General features: G+C 40.0%; 1 protein-coding gene across 1 annotated transcript in view; it reads right to left on the bottom strand.

The window, feature by feature from the left end:
- Positions 1-20972, bottom strand: part of marc1 (mitochondrial amidoxime reducing component 1) — a 40002-nt gene that overhangs the window by 4955 nt on the left and 14075 nt on the right. Inside the window, exons 3-7 of the mRNA XM_072580843.1 lie at positions 20681-20854; positions 19458-19623; positions 13713-13853; positions 8546-8607; positions 8175-8246 (exon numbers count right to left, since the gene is read on the bottom strand). Coding sequence (XP_072436944.1) covers positions 8175-8246; positions 8546-8607; positions 13713-13853; positions 19458-19623; positions 20681-20854 — 615 coding nt within the window. The remainder of the gene's footprint in view (positions 1-8174; positions 8247-8545; positions 8608-13712; positions 13854-19457; positions 19624-20680; positions 20855-20972) is intronic.

Raw genomic sequence — 20972 nt, 5'->3', positions numbered from 1 at the left:
GCCACCACGTCTTATAAAACTGCTCCGTTTATCACTGTCAGGAAGTAGTGTAAGAAATAAAATGAAAAACACACGAGGCTCAGACATCCTGTTAAAGAAGAGAGGAATATCAGACAATCTGATACTCAGAGCTGGCTCTGAAGGTGCTGGATCAGTGTGTGAAGGACTCTTCATTTGTGCGTGTTAGGGAGAGGAGGAGACTGACCTCTGAACTACCTGGACCACACAGTCAGTGTGTCTTATTACTGCTGTTGGTGTTTTCTACTGAGAAGAGTTTTTTTTGTCTCCCCTCTTGTTTCAGGTTAGAAAAAATAAAACTGCTCCGTTTTGCGATGCACCGTTATTTGTGTGAGGTAGGCTTGGGGGAGATGTTCCATCACCAGCCTGTGCCACCCATAAGACTTGGGGGTTCTTCCAACGTCCAATTCAGTAAAATGCACTTCCACATACATTGTGTAAGAATGTTATGCAATCTTTTCCTGTGTTCCCACAGAGGGGGCAAATTTGGCAACCCCAGAAGCAGAAATACCAGGTCCACTTTGACTTCAACTACCAGGATTTCCTTCAGCTCCCTTACTATGGCACTCCAGTATCTCTGGATCTTGCAACATGACTAAAAGCAGTGAGAGAGAGAGTGCCTACACTAAGTTTACATTTGGGACATCCTGGAGCTGCTCCTCTCTTGAACTGGTTCCTCTCTCCGACGCCACTTGAGCCCTGTGTAAAATCTTCAATTGCATGGTCTGCACTTTGTTACATATTGAGATTTTCTTTACATTTTCCCGTATATCTTTCCATGTTTAATATGAAATACCTCTCCTAGTTCCCGATTCCAACTCCTACAGAGTCTCTCCACATCACCTAAGACGTGATCATTCTGTAAATTGTACAAAGTATTAACTGAAAGAGCGCCCGTACACTGGAGCACTCTTTTCTCCACATCTGACTTGTAAGGCCAAGCCAGGCGTATGGTCTTCTTCTGCATATAATCCCTTATCTGAAAGTACCGGAAAACGTCCCAATTAGACAATCCATAATTCTGACTTAGTTGGCTAAATGACATCAAGACCTCCCCCTCGAATAAATCTCCCAAACAAGAGATTCCCTTATTCTCCCATACCTTAAAGCTGGAGTCCATTGGCCCAGGTTTAAATCCTGGGGCTCCCATCAATGGGATCAAGTGAGGTCTTAAGCCAATTGCCCTCATTTTGCCTCATTATCCTCCAAGCTTTAACCGTATTTATCTTGTTTGGCTCTTACACTGCTCGGTCACGGATTTCACCTTAACCATGAATAATAGATTAACAAGGGGACATCTTGACTGTGAGGCTTCAACGTCAAGCCAAATCGACCCCGATTCCTCCCCCCATACCCAATCACCCACATATGCTGACAGGGCACTTACTTGATATCTCTTCAAGTCCAGAAGGTCCATCCACCCCCACCCTGCGGGAGTTGCTATTTAGTAATTTAATTAGGGGGTGTCTGCGACATCAAATAAAAAGGAGCCTAGCCAACCACTTAGCCTCCATAGCACTCATCTGGGTAGCAACAACAGGAGCCTGCTCGTGGGGTACAACAAGTGAAGAACATTCATTTTAATCAAGTTTATTCAGCCTAACCATGATAACCGGTAATCCCTCCCACCACTGAAAAGCCTGTTTTATTCTGTCCAGTAATTGTATGTAATTGGCTTTATTCAGCTGGTGGAAGGAAGGGGTAATAAAAATTTCCAAATACAAAAAACCTTTTGACAGCCATCTAAATGGGAACTGCATTTCATTCTTCAGATCAGGCACCTCCACTAATCCTCCCACTGGCATGGCTTCTGATTTTGTGAAGTTAATCCTGTATCCCGAAAAGCGGACAAATAAATTAATTTTTTTGAATCAAAGAACAGACTCCTCTGGATTGGCCAAGAACAAAAGGACACCATCAGCATATAGGGGGATCTTATGATCCCCCATTACCACCCACCCTTGGTGCCACTATTTCAGGATCCCTCCTGATAGCTTCGGCTAATGGCTCAGTTACCAAGGTAAATAACAGCAGTGAAAGAGGACATCGCTGTCAACTACCTCTCCCAATACTAACGTTATCCGACTTAGCACCGTTTGTGATGACTGCCTCATTAGGATCATTATACAACACCACCACCCACCTAACAAAGGCTCCCCCCAAAGCAAAATGCTCTAGTACTCTAAACAGGTGTGGCCATTCTATCCAGTCAAACCCCTTTCCACGTCTGAGGAGACCACCAGGCCCACGATCAATCTTTGCTGGCATACCTGAACTATGTTCGGTACCCTCCTGGTATTGTGAGAAGAGCTACGGCCCTTGATAAAACTCATCTGATCTTCTTTTATAATATGGAGCAATACCTTTTCCAACCTCCGGGCCAGCACCTTTGACAGAATTTTAAAGTCCGCATTCAACAACAAAATTTTTCTGTATGGAGCACATTTTGTTTTGGGGTCTTTCCCCTTCTTTAAAATGAGGGAGATATTAGCCTCCCTAAGAGCGGGTGGAAGATAACGCGGTGTACATGAATAGCTACACATCCCCAAAGTGGCCCCACCAACACATTTATGAATTCCTTATAAAACTCACTCGGAATCCATCTGGTTCCGGTGCTTTGCCACCCTGGAGATGTTTTATTGCTTTCTGCAGCTCTTGTATCTTCTTGGGCGCATTTAACAGGGAGGCCAGTTCCACGTTTATACTGGGGAGGGCCAGGTTCTCAAAAAAGGACTGCATTCTCACTGCATCATCTTCGCCGCCCTCCGACAGGTATAAATCTGCAAAGTATCCCCTAAATCTAACATTGATCTTCTTCAACTCATGGGTAATTGTGCCAGCTTTCGCTCTAACAGACATAATGGATTACGAAGCATTTTTCTTTCTAGCCAGGTATGCCACATATCTACCTGGCTTATCTCCAAATTCAAGCATCTAAACATCTAAATACATGGTCCGAGGTAGTTATATTCTCAATTTTGCAAGCCAACGTTCTGTCCAAACAAACTGATTGCATAAGGAACATGTAAATTCGCGTGTGGCACTTGTGTGGGTTGGAATAGAAAATAAAGTCTCTTCCATTCGGGTGGAGATGCCTCCACACATCCACTAATCCAACTCCTCACACAAGTCCACCAACTGTCAAGATTGCGTGGGCATACTTGCTGGACCCCTTGGCATCCTGTCTACCCCGGGATCCATTAGGCGGTTAAAATCCCCTCCTATGATTGTACGGCATACCCCAAGATTCATTAATTTAGCAACTGCATCAATTAGGAATTTTAGAGGGTGCACTGGGGACAATAAACATTCAGGACGCCATACTCTTCTCCATGTATTAGAGCTTTAAGAATGAAGAACCGTCCAAGTTCTTCCTTAATTTGCTCAGTTACCTTCTTACCAGTATAGCCACTCCTCTACTCTTAGAGCTGAAGAAGAAGAATACCTTATCATAACCACCCTGCTGTACTTTCAGATCTTCCTTATCAATTAAATGTGTCTCCATTTAACTGATGTCAGCCCTTTTCTTCCTGAGGCTTGGAAGCACCTTTTTTTTTAAAATAGGGGAATGGCTCCTTTTAACATTCCAGGTACACCATCTGAACAGATCACGAGTCATAGTCATCCAGGGCAATCAGTGATTTCCCAAGAGGAGGAAGATTATTTGAGGTATAGCAAATGAAAAAGACATTAACTCTATAAAGTCTAAAAACTACAACTAAAAAACTAATCACTATATTTAATTTAAACAAATACCCAAATAGCTCCCAATTCACCAGAGAGCTCCCCCCTTGCCCACAGGGGGCAATGCTCCCAATCCTTGCAACCATCCTGGCTCCTTCTAGCTGAGGCCGCGACCTAGTCCCAGGCAATGAACAGATAAAGAGAACATGTTATTTACATTCCTGAGAGTTAACAATGGACACCCACCCTCTCCACTCAACAACTCTTATCATACATCTTAACCACAGACAAAGCCACCCCCAAAAAAGGACAGCAGCAGAAAAAAAACCCAGACATCAACCAACCTTCCGAAGTGATAAACAAATCAGGTTTTACATCAAGGCAGTACAAAAGCTATCAAACCAATAACCACAAAAAGGGGAGAGAGGATAAAAAGAGGGCCAGAAAAACTAAGGAAAATCTGTACCATTGCCCATAATGGTGTCCCTTCACTAACCCCAACCTTCCCCCACTCCCAACCAGAGTCATTTCCTTCAAAGAGTTCATAAAGTCCTTTACCTTTTCTGCTGAATCAAAATTAAATACCGTCCACCCATGAGCAAAACGCAACACTGCCAGGTACCTCAAGGAATACTGAATGTTCAGATCGCTTAATTTTCTCTTAACTATGGCTCATGCAAAGTCTTGAAAGAACATTATTCTTGAGCCTTTGTATGTTAAAGCCTGTGGATCTCTTCCCAGTCTTCTTCTTGCTTTAATGACTAATTGTTTTTCTTTATAATGCTGGAGTTGCACTCCGGACAGGCATGGACACAGATCCAGCCCAAACATGCACACTACAATCCAGTGGGCCCACTCCATACTCACCAAGCCCAACTCCAACTCCAGCCCCAGGAACTTTGGAAGCAACTTCTCCAAGAATCCAAAGAGGTCCTCACCTTTCTCCCGCTCCAGGAGACCAACAAGCCATACATTTTTTTCTTGTACTTTTGTTTTCCAGGTCATCAACTTGTTCCTGAAGGACTTGAACCTGGTCTCGCAGTGTTCAGATCCTTCCTCCCGAGACCTCCGCCACGGTCTCCAATGCCGCAGTCCTCTTTGAGAGAAGATTGAAGCAGCGATGGAGCCAATATCAAAGACTGGACCTGGGTTTGGCAAACTCTGCCCCATTAGATCCAACGGGGCCACCCCGGAAGTTTGAGCAATGGCTCCGGGCACCCCTGACACATTAGCCCTGCTTACTGTACTCCTTTAGCCCCTTTTCCTTTATTCACCTTCATCCTGATCTTAGAACTGTCAAACCATAATTTTAGCAGCTCCAGATGTTCAGTAATTTTATATCCTCAATTTTTCTCCTGGGTGGTTAACAAGGGCAGGGGTAAAGGAACACCTTGCCGGGGGTAGGGCACAGAACCCAGCACAGCAGACCACTCAGCCCGCCATCTTGGAACTCCCAGAAGGATTGAGTTGAAGTGCCATGAGGTTATGCTGCCACTTTATACAGCCCTAATTAGACCACACTTGGAATATTGTGTTCAGTTCTGGTTGGCTCATTATAGGAAGGATGTGGAAGCTTTAGAGGGGGATTTACCAGGATGCTGTCTGGACTGGACAGCATGTCTTATGAAGAAAGGTTGAAGGAGCTCGGGCTTTTCTCACTGGAGCGAAAAAGGATAAGAGTAACTTAATAGAGATGTACAATGGACTGTGATGAGAGGCATAGAGTGAATAGTCAGAGACTTTTTCCCATGGTAGAATTGGCTATAACAAGGGGGCATAATTTTATGGTGATTGGAGAAGGTTTGGGGAGATGTCAGAGGTAGGTTCTTTACACAGAGTGGTGGGTGCATGGAGTGCACTGTCAGCAGTGGTTGTAGAGTCAGATACATTAGGGACATTTAAGCAACTCTTGGATAGGCACATGGACAATAGTAAAATGTAGGGTTCGTCTAATCTTATAGTAGGATAAAAGTTCAGCATAACAGAGGGCCAAATGGCCTGTACTGTTCTATATTTTAAGTGCAGATTATTCATTTTGGTAGGAAGAATGTGGAGAGATAATATAAAATAGTGTACAGTTCTAAAGGGGGTTCAGGGTACTAAGTATCTATATGGGATAGGGATTAAGAGCAGAATTCTAAAATGTTTCTCTTCACTTGGCTCCAGATAAAGCTGACTCTGCTTTTATAGACCAGATCAAACAGCAGGAAGCTGATCAATGTGTTGAGATATCAGGGTGTGCAGCTTTATTAGGCTAAACACTATAAATGCATCTGGCAGGGTCTACTACCTGGATTTATGAGGATTGCATTAATATACTCTCACAACACTAAACATGCAACAGTGATATAACCACCAGTTGAGAAGCCTCCTGACTTCTTTCTAAGTTCAACTGCCAAAGAAGCCTAACATTTGACAGGCATCCATATCCTTACAGCCTGCTCTTCTCAAATCTTATGATCTGGACAGAACTGGGTGTCTTCTAGGCACATTTCATATTGGTACTTGATCAGCCAAGGCTGAGACAAGAGAATAAGTCAGCAAATGTTATTATGTTTCTCTCCTCTGCATAATTTCCATTCTTGAACTTTTTAGAGGGATTACTGATCCATGTCACAGAATGTATTCCCAGGGAATGCGCAGGCAACATTAATGACTGAAAACCCAATAGGATACATATTTGTATCTCTGTTCTCTTTCGACCTGAAGTGAATGCTTATTTTTGGGAACAAAGCAGATGAAAACCAGCCTTAAGAGGAGGAGTTGGTTGAAGTAGTCTCACATAAAATGTCATATTACTTTGCAGTAAATCAAACTATTAGAGCCAGAAAAAACTGTGAAGAACAAGCTTTTTTTTGTTCAAAGGCTGTTAAAAATAGAATTATCTACAAGAAGGAAATGCAAGACTGAAAAATTAGGAACATTCAAAAATGATATTAAATTGGGAAAGCTAGAGCATTCAGGGTGAATTCAATGGAGTAAACTTTTTTCTTGTATTATATTTTTATTCTATGCATTAAATAGCATCGACAATGACACCTAGTGGCAACAGCATTACTTACTATCTGATCCAGTTTCCCTGCAAGTATTTGGTAAGGAGACAGATAAGTTTGGCTTAAGAATAAGGTATAGTTATGGTCCTTTCTGCAGGGTTTCATGCAGTTCCCACAATGCTTGAAGACAACATATCTATCACTGATTTTATTAGCTCATCAAATTCAATAATCCTCAAAAAGTACTTCAAATACCTTGGGCCACTCCTTCTGAAGACATCGCCCTTCAGTGACTATGGACTGTATCTACTCTCCTTCCATCCCCAACTCTCACTACACCACCACCCCCCCCCATGCCACACTAGCTGCCTCCCCCACCATCACTTGACATCTCAGTACTGACATAGAAGCCCTCTTTTAGAAAAGATATGTGGTAGCAAACTCATTTTAGTTCTTGAAAATAAAGTGTAGCAGAAAAACCAACACTAACAGTTTCTATGGTTCTGTGACTGATGTTATTACACTCATTCTGTTCAGGTCAATAGTAATTCATGTGGATTCAGGCTGGACAGTGAGCTTAGCTTATACGAGTGCTTTCTGGTGTAACTGATCTATTTAATGCGACATTCAAAATTTACCACGAATGCAAGATATGTACGTCAGGCCATACTGACCTAGAGCTTTAGTTAGGATCTTGAGTACGTCAAACAAGCTATGCAAATTCAAATTGTTGAGCAAGGTGCAGTTCCCACTATCTATAAAGCATTTAGTACTGATACAATTTCTTTCCTATCAACATAAAATGGTTTATGTTTTAACATTTTGCATTTAAAGCCTGCTAATATCTTTACTCCCTGATTATGCTTCAACCAGCCTATATGAATCACAATAAGGATGGTTCTGCTGGAACTCAGTGGTCTGTAATTCAGAACCCTTCATATTTTTCTGTTGTGCCATACACATCATGGACATCATTTATTGATCAGCACAATTCACACATTGATGGATCAGGGCAAATAAATGCTCATTACTGGTACTTGATGCTGCTCAGTGATTAGAGAATTTTAGTCAGTTTCTCTTCATCTCAATTTCTTCTATGGCTTCATTACCAAGCAGTACAATAGGTAACTGCACCGCATTAAGGTGCAAGCTACTAACTGAACTTGTGTCTGCCTTAACGTAAACAGCAACTATGCAATTTGAAAAACAGAATGGCAAATGATTAGTGCTAAATTTAAACAAGGGCAGTTCATGTGGTGAGATTGGTTTTAGCAGGGATTACTGAATAACCATCAGGAGCTGAATTCTTTGCCAATTTGCCTCAGATTTTAAAGGCATCCAACATCAGTTGAGTTAGCCAGAAATCAACCCTGCAACATGCTAATCCCTCACGTATCCACCAATTAACCTCTCAACGTATCAGGGAAGCTTGTGCACTTTAACTAATAAATTATTACATGAGTTTGTCTTTGTATATACCTCCTGAGCGAATTCAGTGGCTCTTTCCTGTCTATGATTCCTGTATCAGGATCTACAGTTGTGAAAACGCATCTAAAAAAAAAGACAGAAGTGTAAAATAACATGGAAAAGGCGACACTAATGATCAGCGTCATGTAATGACAGTCCGCTGGAGATTCAATGTCCAAGCATTAAAAATTGATGAGGGACATATTGAACCAAAGAATGCAATAATCGAGAGGAGGGCAAGATACATTGGGTAACACATGTTCACTGGTGTTTTTGTACAGTTCCCCCCTCATTCAGCTAAGAGTAATAATGGCAAGAGCCATCTCTCTCCTCCCAGATGCTGCAGAAGGCAGAAAGAAAAGTAATATTGTCTCGGGATATACCTGGTACAATACATCCTGTGGTGCAATTTTGCAGTCCCAATCTGTAGACCTTTCCATGTATCCTAAAAAATTTTAAAAAAAGAAATTAAGTACATGAGAGTACTTAGACCACTTGTGGACAATTATTTATTATTACAAACCCTTCTACCACTCTATCAGGCAGTGCTGTTATGAAGTTGTGGAGTGTTCTGTACCTTTAAGACAGAGGTGTCATGGGTGGCACAGTGGCTCAGTGGTTAGCACTACTGCCTCACAGCGCTAGGGATCCAGGTTTGATTCCAGCCTCCGGCAACTGTGTGGAGTTTGCACATTCTCCCTGTGTCTGCCTGGGTTTCCTCCGGGTGCTCCAGTTTCCTCCCATAATCCAAAGATGTGCAGGTTAAGTGAATTGGCCATGCTAAATTGAGCATAGTGTTCAGGAATTTGTAGGTTAGGTGCATTAGTCAGGGGTAAATGTAGGGGAATGTGTATGTGTGGGTTACTCTTCAGAGGGTTAGTGTGAATTTGTTGGGCTGAAGGGCCTGTTTCCACACTGTTGGGATTCTATGGTACAGTACCGTGGATACTGGAAATCAGAGTGAAAGCTGGCAAGGACTTAACAAACAATGTGCTGAAACATTTTTAAAATGTAACATTTGACTGTTAAACAAATAGCTGAGCTGAATTACTATGGTACACAACAAATTTAAACGAATTGGCAAAATTTGAATTATGTCCCAAGGTACCAAAATCCAATCGTATTTGAATTTTACTGTTTTGAAGACATCAAACCAATGAGATGATCTGTTTTGGGGTATAAAGATCAGGCATTTTGAACAGTTAGCCACAGCAGCAAACAGCACCAACAAACAGACTGCCTACAGAGACGCTCTCTGAAAGGTACCTGTTCATATCAAATCTGTGCAGCAGGACACGAAAGAAAAGACAACCCAGGAAAATCTACAGAGGAAAATACAAAGCAGACACTGACAGCTAGCTGGTTTTGAAATTTAATTCTTTTTTGTTGTTAACCTAATTGGAGGGTTTTATTCGGCCGGTATATAGTTGTAGAGTGGGAGGTGGATAAATTGATCAGACAAAAGGAGGCTAACAGTGTAGATAGTTGTTGTTCAATGTTTTCTTTTCTCTTTGGAGTTAAAGAATAAATTGTTAATTTTTTCTTTAAAAGTGGAATTTGGGGAGTTCTGTGTCACTCATTCTTTTACAGATTTCAAGGCAAGGTGAGCTTTTCTATGCATTTGATGTAAATTAGCAGAAGGGTTTACTCCGTGTCATAACGGTTGGGGGTGCTCAGATCTGCGATTCGGCCAGTTCCAGTCTTAGATGTGGACAGATTTGAATAGATTTGGGATACGGAAAAATCCCAGTAGACGTAATCACTTGCTGGTTAGTGTCCTAGGTCGTTAAATGAAACATAGGCAAGACAATTTGTTTAACATAACCAACCACAAGTAGCTGAAATTAAAAGTAAGGGAAATAGCTCTTCAAATTTCTAAAGAGGTTTTGGGGTTTAAAGACGATTCCCAAATTTGCCATGGAAGTTTAGAAAGAAAAAACACCATGCTTTTGGATTTAGAAAAGAGGTTAGAATTGGGTTTAAACAAGGACAAAAGGTAAAGCTGAAATTGTAAGGGAATTACTCAACACTTTGATGTGTCAGAGGAACAAACAAGTGCAGCAGAGTTAGAAAACCTTAAAATTACAAGTGAGGACAATGAAGTTAGAAGCTAAACAGAGAGACGAAGGCGCGGTGGGGTGGGTGAGAGAGAGAGAGAGAGAGAGAGAGAGAGAGAGGAGGGTGGGGGAGAGAGTGAGCGAGAGAGAAAAAAGAGCGAAAGACAGCAGAAGAGAGAGAGGAGGTTCTTAGCTGAGCAAAGAGAGAGAAAGAGAGAGAATATGAACTTCAGAAAACTTCAGACTTAGTCAGCAAAAAAAGAGTTAAGAGAGGGGGTAGTGACATATATAAATATGTCAAAGCTCTGTCACACTTTGATCAGAAAGACATCGAAGCCTTCTTTATTTCATTTGAAAAATTGGCTAAGCCGATGGAGTGGTCAGAGTTCTTGTGAGTAATGCTAGTTCAGACTAGACTGCTAGGCAGAGCTAGTGCGGTATTTGCAGCGCTGTCAGGTGAAGGGTCAAGAGATCATGATGAGGTTAAACAGGCAATTTTAAGTGCTTATGAATTGATACCAGAAGCATACAAACACTGGTTCAGAAACACAAAGAAGGAATCCTATCAGATTTATGCTGAGTTTGAAAGAATTAAACATAGCCATTTTGATTGATGGATGTGGGCCTTAAAAATAGATAAGGCCTATGAGGTCTTAAGAAAGATTATTCTGCTGGAGGAATTCTAAAAACTCATTTCCAAAGATTATAAGAATTCACAGAAAGTTCAGGAAGTGAGAAGAGTAGCAGTGTTCGTATATTGGTGCATAATGCAAGCTTCCAGCAAGAATTTCATCCTGTGAGGGATGGAAGTTGGGAAAAGGGGAGATCCTACACTATGCAACAAAGAGTAGAGAACAAAGGTAAGTGTTTAACCACAGTTTAAAAAAGAAGCCCAAGGGTGTGAAATGGTGGTGAAAGGCCTCAGGTGTTTTCACTGTAATGGAGTAGGACACAGAAAATTACAGTGTCGCTGATTTCAGGAGGGCACTGGGAAAAGGCACTTCACTGCCAGAAAGTGGGACACGTAAACTCACAGCCCTGTTCATTAAAGAGAGACTCTGTGAGAAAAGATGTGGCAAAAGAAGCAAAGGCAGTGGTATTGGTTTAAGTAGTAAAGGAAACCCCAAGGAAAGTCGAGGAGCTGCAAGAGAGTGCACAGCTGAGGCAGGGGATGGGTATGGAATTGATACCTGATCTCTATAAAGAATTTGCCTCTGTGGGTAAAGTTTACTCAGAAAGAACAAGGGGAGAAGGACAAGTAGTTATCATTTTGGAGAGATACAGAATCTAACCAGTCTCTAATAGTAAGAGATGAACGAATGTGCAATCTTTCTGACCGGTTACCTGAGAGGTGGTAAATTGTAGGATAGGTGGACAGATACTTAGCGTTCCCCTATGTAAGATCAGGTTGGAATGCCAACTCAAGACTGGGGAAGTAACAATGGGAGGGATTGACAGTGTCAGTTCTAGGAGTCTAGCTTGTTCTTGGGAATGATTTAGCAGGGTCCAAGGTGAGAGTGACACTCCTTGTTGTGGAGAAACCCAAGGAAGACCAGGAAACTGAAGAGTTAAAAATAGTATCCTGGTATTTTCCCAGACTGTGTAGTAACAAGGACCCACCATTGTAAGTCACAGAACAAAGCAAAAAGAGAAAGATGAAGGAGTTGAGGTTCAGTTAGCGGACACTCTGTTTGACATAAAGGTGCAGGAAAAACCCTGGACAGGCAGAGGGTCAGACAGAAGTGTTTAGTCCTGAAAGGCTAATGGAACTTACAAGAGAAAGATGAGACAATAAAAGATATACATATTGAGGCATACTCAGAAAATGAGGCAGAGAATATTCCTGAGGGTTAGTATCTGAATGACAGAATCCTAAGATGAAAATGGAGTCCATGGCAGGTTAGTGCAGAGGAGAAATGGGATGAAGTGCATCAGATTGTGTTGCTGGTAGCATGCAGACAGGAAGTGTTATGGTGAGCACATGAAGTAACTGTAAGACGTCACCTAGGAGCACGGAAGACTCAGGCTAAGGTACAAAAATATTTCTAATGACATGGAATGGACAAGGATGTGGTTAACTTTTGCTGTACGTGTCATACATTCCAAATGGTAGGTAAGCCACAGGCAGTCATAAAATCAGCCTCTTTGTTGCCAATTCCCATATTCGAAGAACCTTTCATGCGGGTTGTAATTGATTGTGTAGGTCTCCTCCCAAGAACTAAAAGTGGGAACAAGTACTTGTTAACCATAATGGATGTGTTTACCAGATTTCTGAAGGCAATTCTATTAAAGAGTATTAAGGCAAAAACGGGTGGTAGAGGAGTTGTAGCTTTCTTCGCACAGTATGGGCTACCCAGAGAGATTCAGTCAGACCCAAGGGTCTAATTTTACTGCTAGGCTGTTTAAGGTTATAACACTTTAAATCAAGTGTGTATCATCCTGAATCCCAGGGAGCTTTAGAAAGGTGGCATCAGAAGCTGAAGACCATGTTACGAGCATACTGTCAGGATTACCTGAATGATTGGGATAGAGGTATTCCACTCGTATTGTTTGCCATTAGAGATGCCCCAGATAAATCTACTTAGTTTACTCCCTTTGAGTTAATATTCAGTCATGAAGTGAGAGGCCCTTTGAAATTAATTAAAGAGAAATTGACAGGACCAAAGTCAGAGATTGCACACTTGGATTATGTATCGGATGGGAGGGAGAGATTACAGAGGAAAATACAAAGGGGAGATTGACAGTTTTGAAATGTGATTTTTTTTTTGTTGATAACTTAATCAGAGGGTTTTATCAGGCCAGTATATTGTTGTAGAGTGGGAAGTAGATAAATTGATCAGACAAAGGAGGGTTATAGTTTAGATAGTTGTTGTTTAATGTTTTCTTTTTTCCTTTCAGTTAAAGAATAAATTGTTAATTTTTTCTTTAAATATAGTGGGATTTGGTAGTTCTTTGTCACTCACTTTTACAGATTATGAGGCGAGGTGAGCTTTTCTGGGTGGCTGGTTTAAATTAGAGGGGTTTACCCTGTGTCATAAGACTGCACCCAAGATTATAACAACCCATTACATCAAATTATCTTTTTTCTTGTCATCTCTGGGTCTGCTGCCAATTGCTGTGGATTTCTTTACTTTCTGACTCTTCTGCTGCTGAAACCACCAAAACACTTCACTACATCAAAACCTTTATGATTTTGAATATCCTGGCCTTGAAAAGGTTATCCTGTACAACAGACCAGCACTCCTCACGTTTTGCAGTGAAGTGTCAGCACACATTTGTACCCAAGTTTCCAGAGTGAAATATCAGCCTGTCACTTTCAGGTTTAGAGTGAAGAGTGTGACATAGCTTCGATTGCTTTGGGTGCAAGCCAAAAATGAAACACTTTTGCATCACACTAAGATTCTCTGTCTAACTCTTCATTTGTTTTAAAATACGAAGCACAGAATACACATTAGTTTCTGAATTTCCACGTAAATTCAAGTGAACTCTTTACCTCAGCATATGGCTTACAATCCTTCACTACTACCACGGGCCTGAAATTCTCAATTTTAACTTTTTTCTCCAACTTGGTATTAAAATCTTCGACAGTTTCCTCAGACATCATCATGCAGGAACTGGTATCATTATACACCGTCTGTAATGGGGGTGGAAAAGAAAGAACAAATTTTCAGTGAAGGATTTCTCCACAGACTGGAGTAGAGAAACAAGGAACGAACAGTTTAACCTTTCAAATCAAATTATTTATGCATTATTAATACCCTTGGATGAACAGAGAAAATCTACATAGAACAATGAGAGACTCTTGCAGTCCTTAAAAGAATACATTTATTAACAAAGATATTTATTTGCATTTCAGCCAAACTAAATTTCCTTAGGATTTTTCCATGGTTTGGAGTCAGGTTCACAGTTATATTAGTTGTGTTTAAGTCAATTTGTTTATCTAAATAGGCATTGCTGGCAAGACTAGTTTTTATTACTAATCCCTAGCTACCCTTGAGAAGGTAGTGGAGAACCACTTGCTTGAAATGCTTCAGGTCAATATAATGTAGATTCACTCAGACTGCTGTTAGGGTTGAAGTTCCAGGATTTTAACCAAATGACGAAAGAGAATATAACAGGCTCATACTGAAGTGAACAATAGGCTAGCTACAGGTTATATATTTGTAGCATTAAGCATCAAGGGAAGCATTAGGAAAAATCTCCACAAGAGATCAAGAAGTGACTAATTTTTCATATTATTCATTTTAAATGTAACAGGCACACACTGAATTGAAGTATTTTATTTACACTAGAAGATATCACATTTCATTATTCCTACCAAGTTATAGGTTATACTGTTGCAAAAAAGGGTTGAGTGTGGAGGAAAAAAAAGAGGGAGAGAGAAAAATGCACATTCACATCTTTACTGAAAAGATTTGATAAGAAGGCTGTAACACACATTTTCAAATAGATATGTATTTCTTGACTGTTTTTGCAAAATAATACTTTCCTTTCCCAATTATAGGAGAAGATAAATAAATGTATTCCTCAATGCAAAAAAAAATTGTATAGCTCATTAAGTCTAAGTATCTTATAGCTATGTTTAACAACACTTTACCTAGGATAGCATATTCGCATTATTATGGGACACCACCACTGGATAGATTTAAAACAGATCTAGCAACTCAAAAACTGGACAACAGGTGGTGCTGTGAATCATCAGCAGAACTGTATTCAATGACAGTCCATAACTGCATTGGGTATCACTCCTTCCAATATTATCACAAACAGATGCATTTGTGTCATGGTGATATAAAATCTATCAGCTTAAAAGTCTAGGACTTTGGAGTAAAGTGTTAAACAGCTTAAAAAAACATCTAAGACACTAAGTGTCACGTGACCTGAAAGTAGCCTAAACTCTCAAATATACAAAGCAATGTCAAATGGCGAGGACTGACTAATATAGTTGGGCTATGCAGGAGTACCAACCTGGACATTTAAATTCACCTCGGATAGATAGCTCACCATGAGACCTTCACATGTCTCTGGGCCAAGATTTCAGGTATTGCTGGAGCAAAGACTTAAATTTGAAACTCATTATGCAAACAGGAGGTTTGAACCCATCACCATCTCTGCCACACACTACAGCTACAAAGGATAACAGGGAGTTCCTGCAATGGACCATCAAAATGCTTTGGTAAAAATGTATTGTCCCTATTATGAGCTAACAGCTGGGTTTTCACCTATCATTGTCTCAGGAATATGTTAACAAATGCAAATTACTGGACATTGATACAATGGCTGTCACTTACAAACCCACTCAAAGAACATCTTGGATATATATATTGGAACCACTATTTCAGAGGAGGTTCCAAGAGCATTTTAACAGCTAATTGAACGGAAGTTATTGTTTCTATTCTTTTTCTCCGAAGAAGTTGGTACCCAGATCCTTCAGAGACAAAAAAAAAACAAGGAACTGAGAATTTTCAATAACTGTAACATTTGCTACAATTGGCTGAATTCAAGAAACCAACCAATTTACATCATCCTCAGGTTAAAATTATATGCCTCATAGACATCCAAAAGACAGAACTCATTCTTTTATCTCCCTTTGTACTTGATACTATTCCCCTTTAATATTTATGCATCAATGGACCAATGTGACTTTACAAAGCCATATGTTTGATGTCACTTATTTTCCTTGGGTTTAGTAGTTAATACATTTGCTCCTTGATGAAAGAAACCCTGCAATTGGCTCCTTATTACTTACCATAAAAATAGCTAACTACATTTTCTATTGGAAAGACCGAGAGAAAATAGGTGTTGCAGAAGTTAGAAATAGTATTCGATGCAAAACACAGGCATACAAACTGGCAAGAATAATCCAACAGACCTAAGGACTGGGAACAGCTTAGAGGTCATAGGAGAACCAAGGCATTGTTTAAGATAGGGAAAATAGAGTACGAGTGCAAACGTAAGAACTAACTGTAAAAGTTTCGATAGGTAGGTAAAAAGAAAAAAAGATTGATGAAACCTAATATAGATCCCTTTGAGTCAGAAATGGGGGAATTTATAATGCGAATCAAAAATGGCCAACAAACTAAATTCACACTTTGCTTCCATTTTCACCAAGAAGGATACAAATAATGTACCAGAAATGATGGACTTATTGAAAAAAGAACTGAAGAAAATCTGCACTGGTAGAGAAATGGTATTGGAGAAATTAATGGGATTGAAGACTAATAAATCCCCACCCGATTAATCGACATCCCAGAGTACTTCAGGAAGTGGCCCTAGAAATAATGGATGCACTTGTGGTCATTGTAGTGATTGTGACAAGTCAGGTGGGATCTCATAGAATATGTGTTCCCCAATTAGACCAGATTAACAGCCCCAATCAGGGAGCTCTGGCTGATAGATTAGAACAAGAGTGTCAGACATCATGTTCACTCTGGAAGCTGGATCAGTGTCAAGGACTCTCCCCATGTAAATAAGGGTGACTTGGTGATGGGATAAGAGTCTCTGTAGAATTACTTCAGTCATCCTTCAAAATTCTTCAGACTCTAGAACAGTTCCTACAGATTGGAGGCTAACTAGCGTAACCTTACCATTTAAAAAGAGAGAAAACAGGGAATTATAGATCAGTCAGTAGTGGTGAAGATGCTAGAGCCCATCATCAAATGTTTTGTAGCAAAGCACTTCGAAAACAATAGTGCAATCAGACATGGTCAGCATGGATTTACAAAACGGTAATCATGCTTGGCAAATCTACTGGAATTCTTCAAGGGTGTAATAGCACTGATCAGGGGAGTCAGTGGATGTGGTTTATTTGTTGAATGTCCTTTGAAAGTCCAAAAGACATTAATGTGTAAACTTAAATTGCATGGGACTGGGGTGGTGTGATCGTGTATGAAGATGGATAGAAAATTGATTAGCAGACAGGAAACAAAGAGTAGGGATAAATGCTTTTTTTTGAATGGCAAGCAGTGACTCATTGGATATCATGGGGTTTGCTACTAACGCCCCGGACTATGATAGGGTTAGGGTCACAACATAGATATTAATGATTTAGATGAGGGAACTAAATGTAATATCTCAAACTTTGCAGATGACACAACCTGGGTAGAAGGGTGAACTGTGAGGATGATGCAGAGATATTGCAGTTTGATATGGACTGGTTGAGTGGGCAAATGCATGGCAAATACATTATAACGTGGACAAATCAGGTTAGCCACTTTGGTAGCAAAAACAGCAATGTAGATTATTATTTGAACGTAAAATGAAGAGAGTTGAATGTTCAATAAGATCTGGGTGTCCTCATGCACCAGTCTGAAAGTCAGCGTGCAGGTGCAGCAGGCACTAAAGGCAAACTGTGATGATCTTCACACAACAGAATTCCACTGAGGTCTACAAGAGGTCTTGCTGCAATTATACAGGGCATTGTTGAGGTCATATCTGGAATATTGTGTTCAGTTTTGGTCTCCTTATCTGAGCAAGGATGTTTTTGCTATACAGGGAGTGCAGCAGAAGTTTACCAAATTAACTCCTGTAATGGCACGACTGCCATATGAGGACAGTTTGAGTCAGTTAGGATTGTACTCACTGGAGTTTAGAAGAATGTAGGATTGGAGCTGGGTGGAGGGAGAATTGAAAATCTCAGAAACCTATAAACTAACAGGACTAGATAGGTTAGATGCAGGAAGGATGCTTCAAATGGTAAGGGGGTGTGAGGGAGGGGGGGGGGTGCTGGGGGAAGAGGAATATTGACCATTCTTGAACCATGAATCAAGAGCCTGTGGAATTCATTAGCACAGAAAGTGTTTGAGGCCAAAGCTTTGTTTTGAAGGAGGTGGTAAATATAGTCCTTCAATCAAGGGATACTGGGAAAGGTGGGACTAGGGCATTGATCTCGACGATCAGTCATGATCATAATGAATGGTAAAGCTGGGTCAAAGGGTCAAATGACTACTCCTGCTCTTATCTTCTATGTTCCTAGGTTATATCAAGGGATTCAAAAACATAATGTAAGTGTGGGGTAGCAATGGGTGCAAGATAGGGAAAAACAGCTTTGAAATTCAGTTGAGGTAAACTGAGCACTGAGGCTTTTGCGTACTGCCTGATTTAGCTTGAGAAAGCAATGAGAGGGATAGGGTCGGTATCAAGATTTTGGTGCAATTGAACCAATGCTTTTAGTTTTCCTTAACTTTAGCTGGGAAATTTGAACTTATCCAATGATAATGTAAGACAAGCCATATGACAAAAGAGATTTTTCATGGAGCAAAGGGAAACAGTAGAGATGTAACACAGGATATCATTACTATAATACAAACATGGAAGTTCTTCCCATGCATATAATGACATTTAGAAAAGAGCCCTAGGAAATTTCAGAGCCTGGGGGTGAAACCATGACAGGAATTGCAAATGATTATGGTTGATGATGCTATCCAATGTCCCATACCATGAAGAGGTCTAGTTCAAGGGAAAATAGTGTTTGACAATAGTCCTTATTTCGAGCTTTAACCATAATGTTCTCAATGTTCCAAGCAAACAAGAAACATTAAAAAGAAACTGATACACGAGTTCCAAACAATGTGAGCATGAAGTTGGCAGACAATGCCAACTACAAGGGAATAAAGCAGGGAGGGAAGAATAGAAAGGAGGTCAGAGGGAGAGGGGATGGATTCGTCCAAAAAGTTTTTATTTTGTGAAAGGATAATGACGGCAGTTTTGAAAGAGCAACGTAAAGAAATGGTTACATGCAGGATTATTGAATTCCCTCCTTCGGAGAGGAACAAAGCAATGAAACCTGACACACAATTAAACATTAGCCCTTTAAGTGATACCTGAGATTACAAGTTAAAATATTAAGATTTATCATTTCAAAGTGATGACATATCTCTCACATTAAACAAGCAATTTTTGATTACAATTAAAAGTGAACCGACATAGCTGCCCAGTGTTGCATAACACTGACAATTCTCCATAAACGGAGCTCCCGCTTGCAGACCTAGTACTAGAGAGCAGTGCTTGAGGGTGAAGCTAAAGACCAAGCAAGCAGAAGTCACATTCTCATGCATCATTTAACAGCTGATCCCAGACTGGTAGAGGTAGAAACTTAATTGCAAGTTTCCTCAAAGACTAGAGTAGTTGAATTGAGTAATTCAATTATTCCTTATTTCCAATAAGATGAATGTAATGTTTAAAATATTGTTATTTCATTATACATATCAAAGCTATGCCATGAACTGTAGCAAATTACCATGTCTTTGTCCATGAAAAGTGGCTCCTTTTCTTTTGGATATCTTGGTCGCATGGAAGGTTCATAGCACACCAGTCGGAAGGCCTTGCTATTTTTTAAGTACGTACTAATCCAATTGGCAGCTTCATCACCACAATCTCTACCTTCTATATTGCATCCCCATACTCTTTAAAAAAAAATGGAATAATACAAATTAGTTTTATCTAATACTATTTTCAGTTAATAGTTTCTTTGGTCCCTATGTGTAAACCTTCTTGTGAAGATTTTCTTTTTGAAATTCAAGAAAAACTGCATAAATTACCAGTGATATTTTCACCCACCTGTCAATACAGAAATAAATGTGATCAAATTCTATTTCACAGCTCATCCACTTGTGTTTCACCAGCAAAATGAGCTGAAGTGTACCATAATGTTCTTAAATGTTCCAAGCAAACAAGAAACATTAAAAAGAAACTGATACATGTGTTCTAAACAATGTGAGCATGAAGATGGCAGACAATGTCAACTACAAGGAATAAAGCAGGGAGGGGAGAATAGAAAGGAGGTCAGAGGGAGAGGGGATGGATTTATCCAAAAACTTTGTATTTTGTCAAACGGTAATGACGGTAGTTTTGAAAAAACAACATAAAGAAGCAACACATCTACACTGTTCCGAGATTAAAATTGTCTGGTACTCCCATTCGGAGTGGGTGCAGGCAACTATGTTCATGAGCCAGAATTTAGTCTTCTGTTGCACTATAATATAGTCAGATTGTAACCCACTCCTTTACATGACTTTTTTTAACCACACTTTTTTCCCCCTCGATGGTGAGGTTCTTCATTTTAACACCTGCTATTGTTGTTGCAGTTGCAGTTAAAAATACCTAATGGTTTTAAGATATGCAATTCTTATCCAACTGAGGCATAAAATCAAGCACAATTAATCAGTTATAAAAATATTTTAAAAAGTACACCATGTTCCAGCTTATATGAACTTTTACCTAGATTAAAGTTCAGGGTAGAGATTAAGAACAAATTGCTTGGAGGAAAACAATCTAACTCACTACACAACAAAGTCTACTTCTGTATTAAGTGTTTTTCTTTTCCCTTAAAAAGTTCATAACTGATAAGTCTGCTTAATGATTCATTTGAAGAAAGCACTAAAGCATATACCATTTAGTCAGATTTGTCAGTTGTAAACACAATCTTTGACACAGAAATATGGAAAGTTCAGAATCAGTTACCTGCACATCTTTACAGGATTTGACTTAGGCAACTTCAAAGGGACTCTCAGCTCTTCCATGTCCGGGGCATTAAGACATAGAAAGCCATTTTCACTGGATACAGAGACCAGCACCAATGTAGGTTCTACCCTACCAGTAATCATATGCCACTTCTCATCAACTATAAGCCATTGCCTAGAAGATTAAAAAAAAATATACTTATTAGAAGATCTTGGGTTCAGTTAAAATAAATATTCTAGCACAGGTTATAGGTTTGAAGAGCCATGAAACAGCATGTCAGTTTTCTTTAGTA

The sequence above is a fragment of the Chiloscyllium punctatum genome, chromosome 11 (genome assembly GCF_047496795.1).
Source record: "Chiloscyllium punctatum isolate Juve2018m chromosome 11, sChiPun1.3, whole genome shotgun sequence".
Classification (NCBI taxonomy): Eukaryota; Metazoa; Chordata; class Chondrichthyes; order Orectolobiformes; family Hemiscylliidae; genus Chiloscyllium; species Chiloscyllium punctatum.
This window is presented reverse-complemented; position numbering and strand designations above follow the sequence as displayed.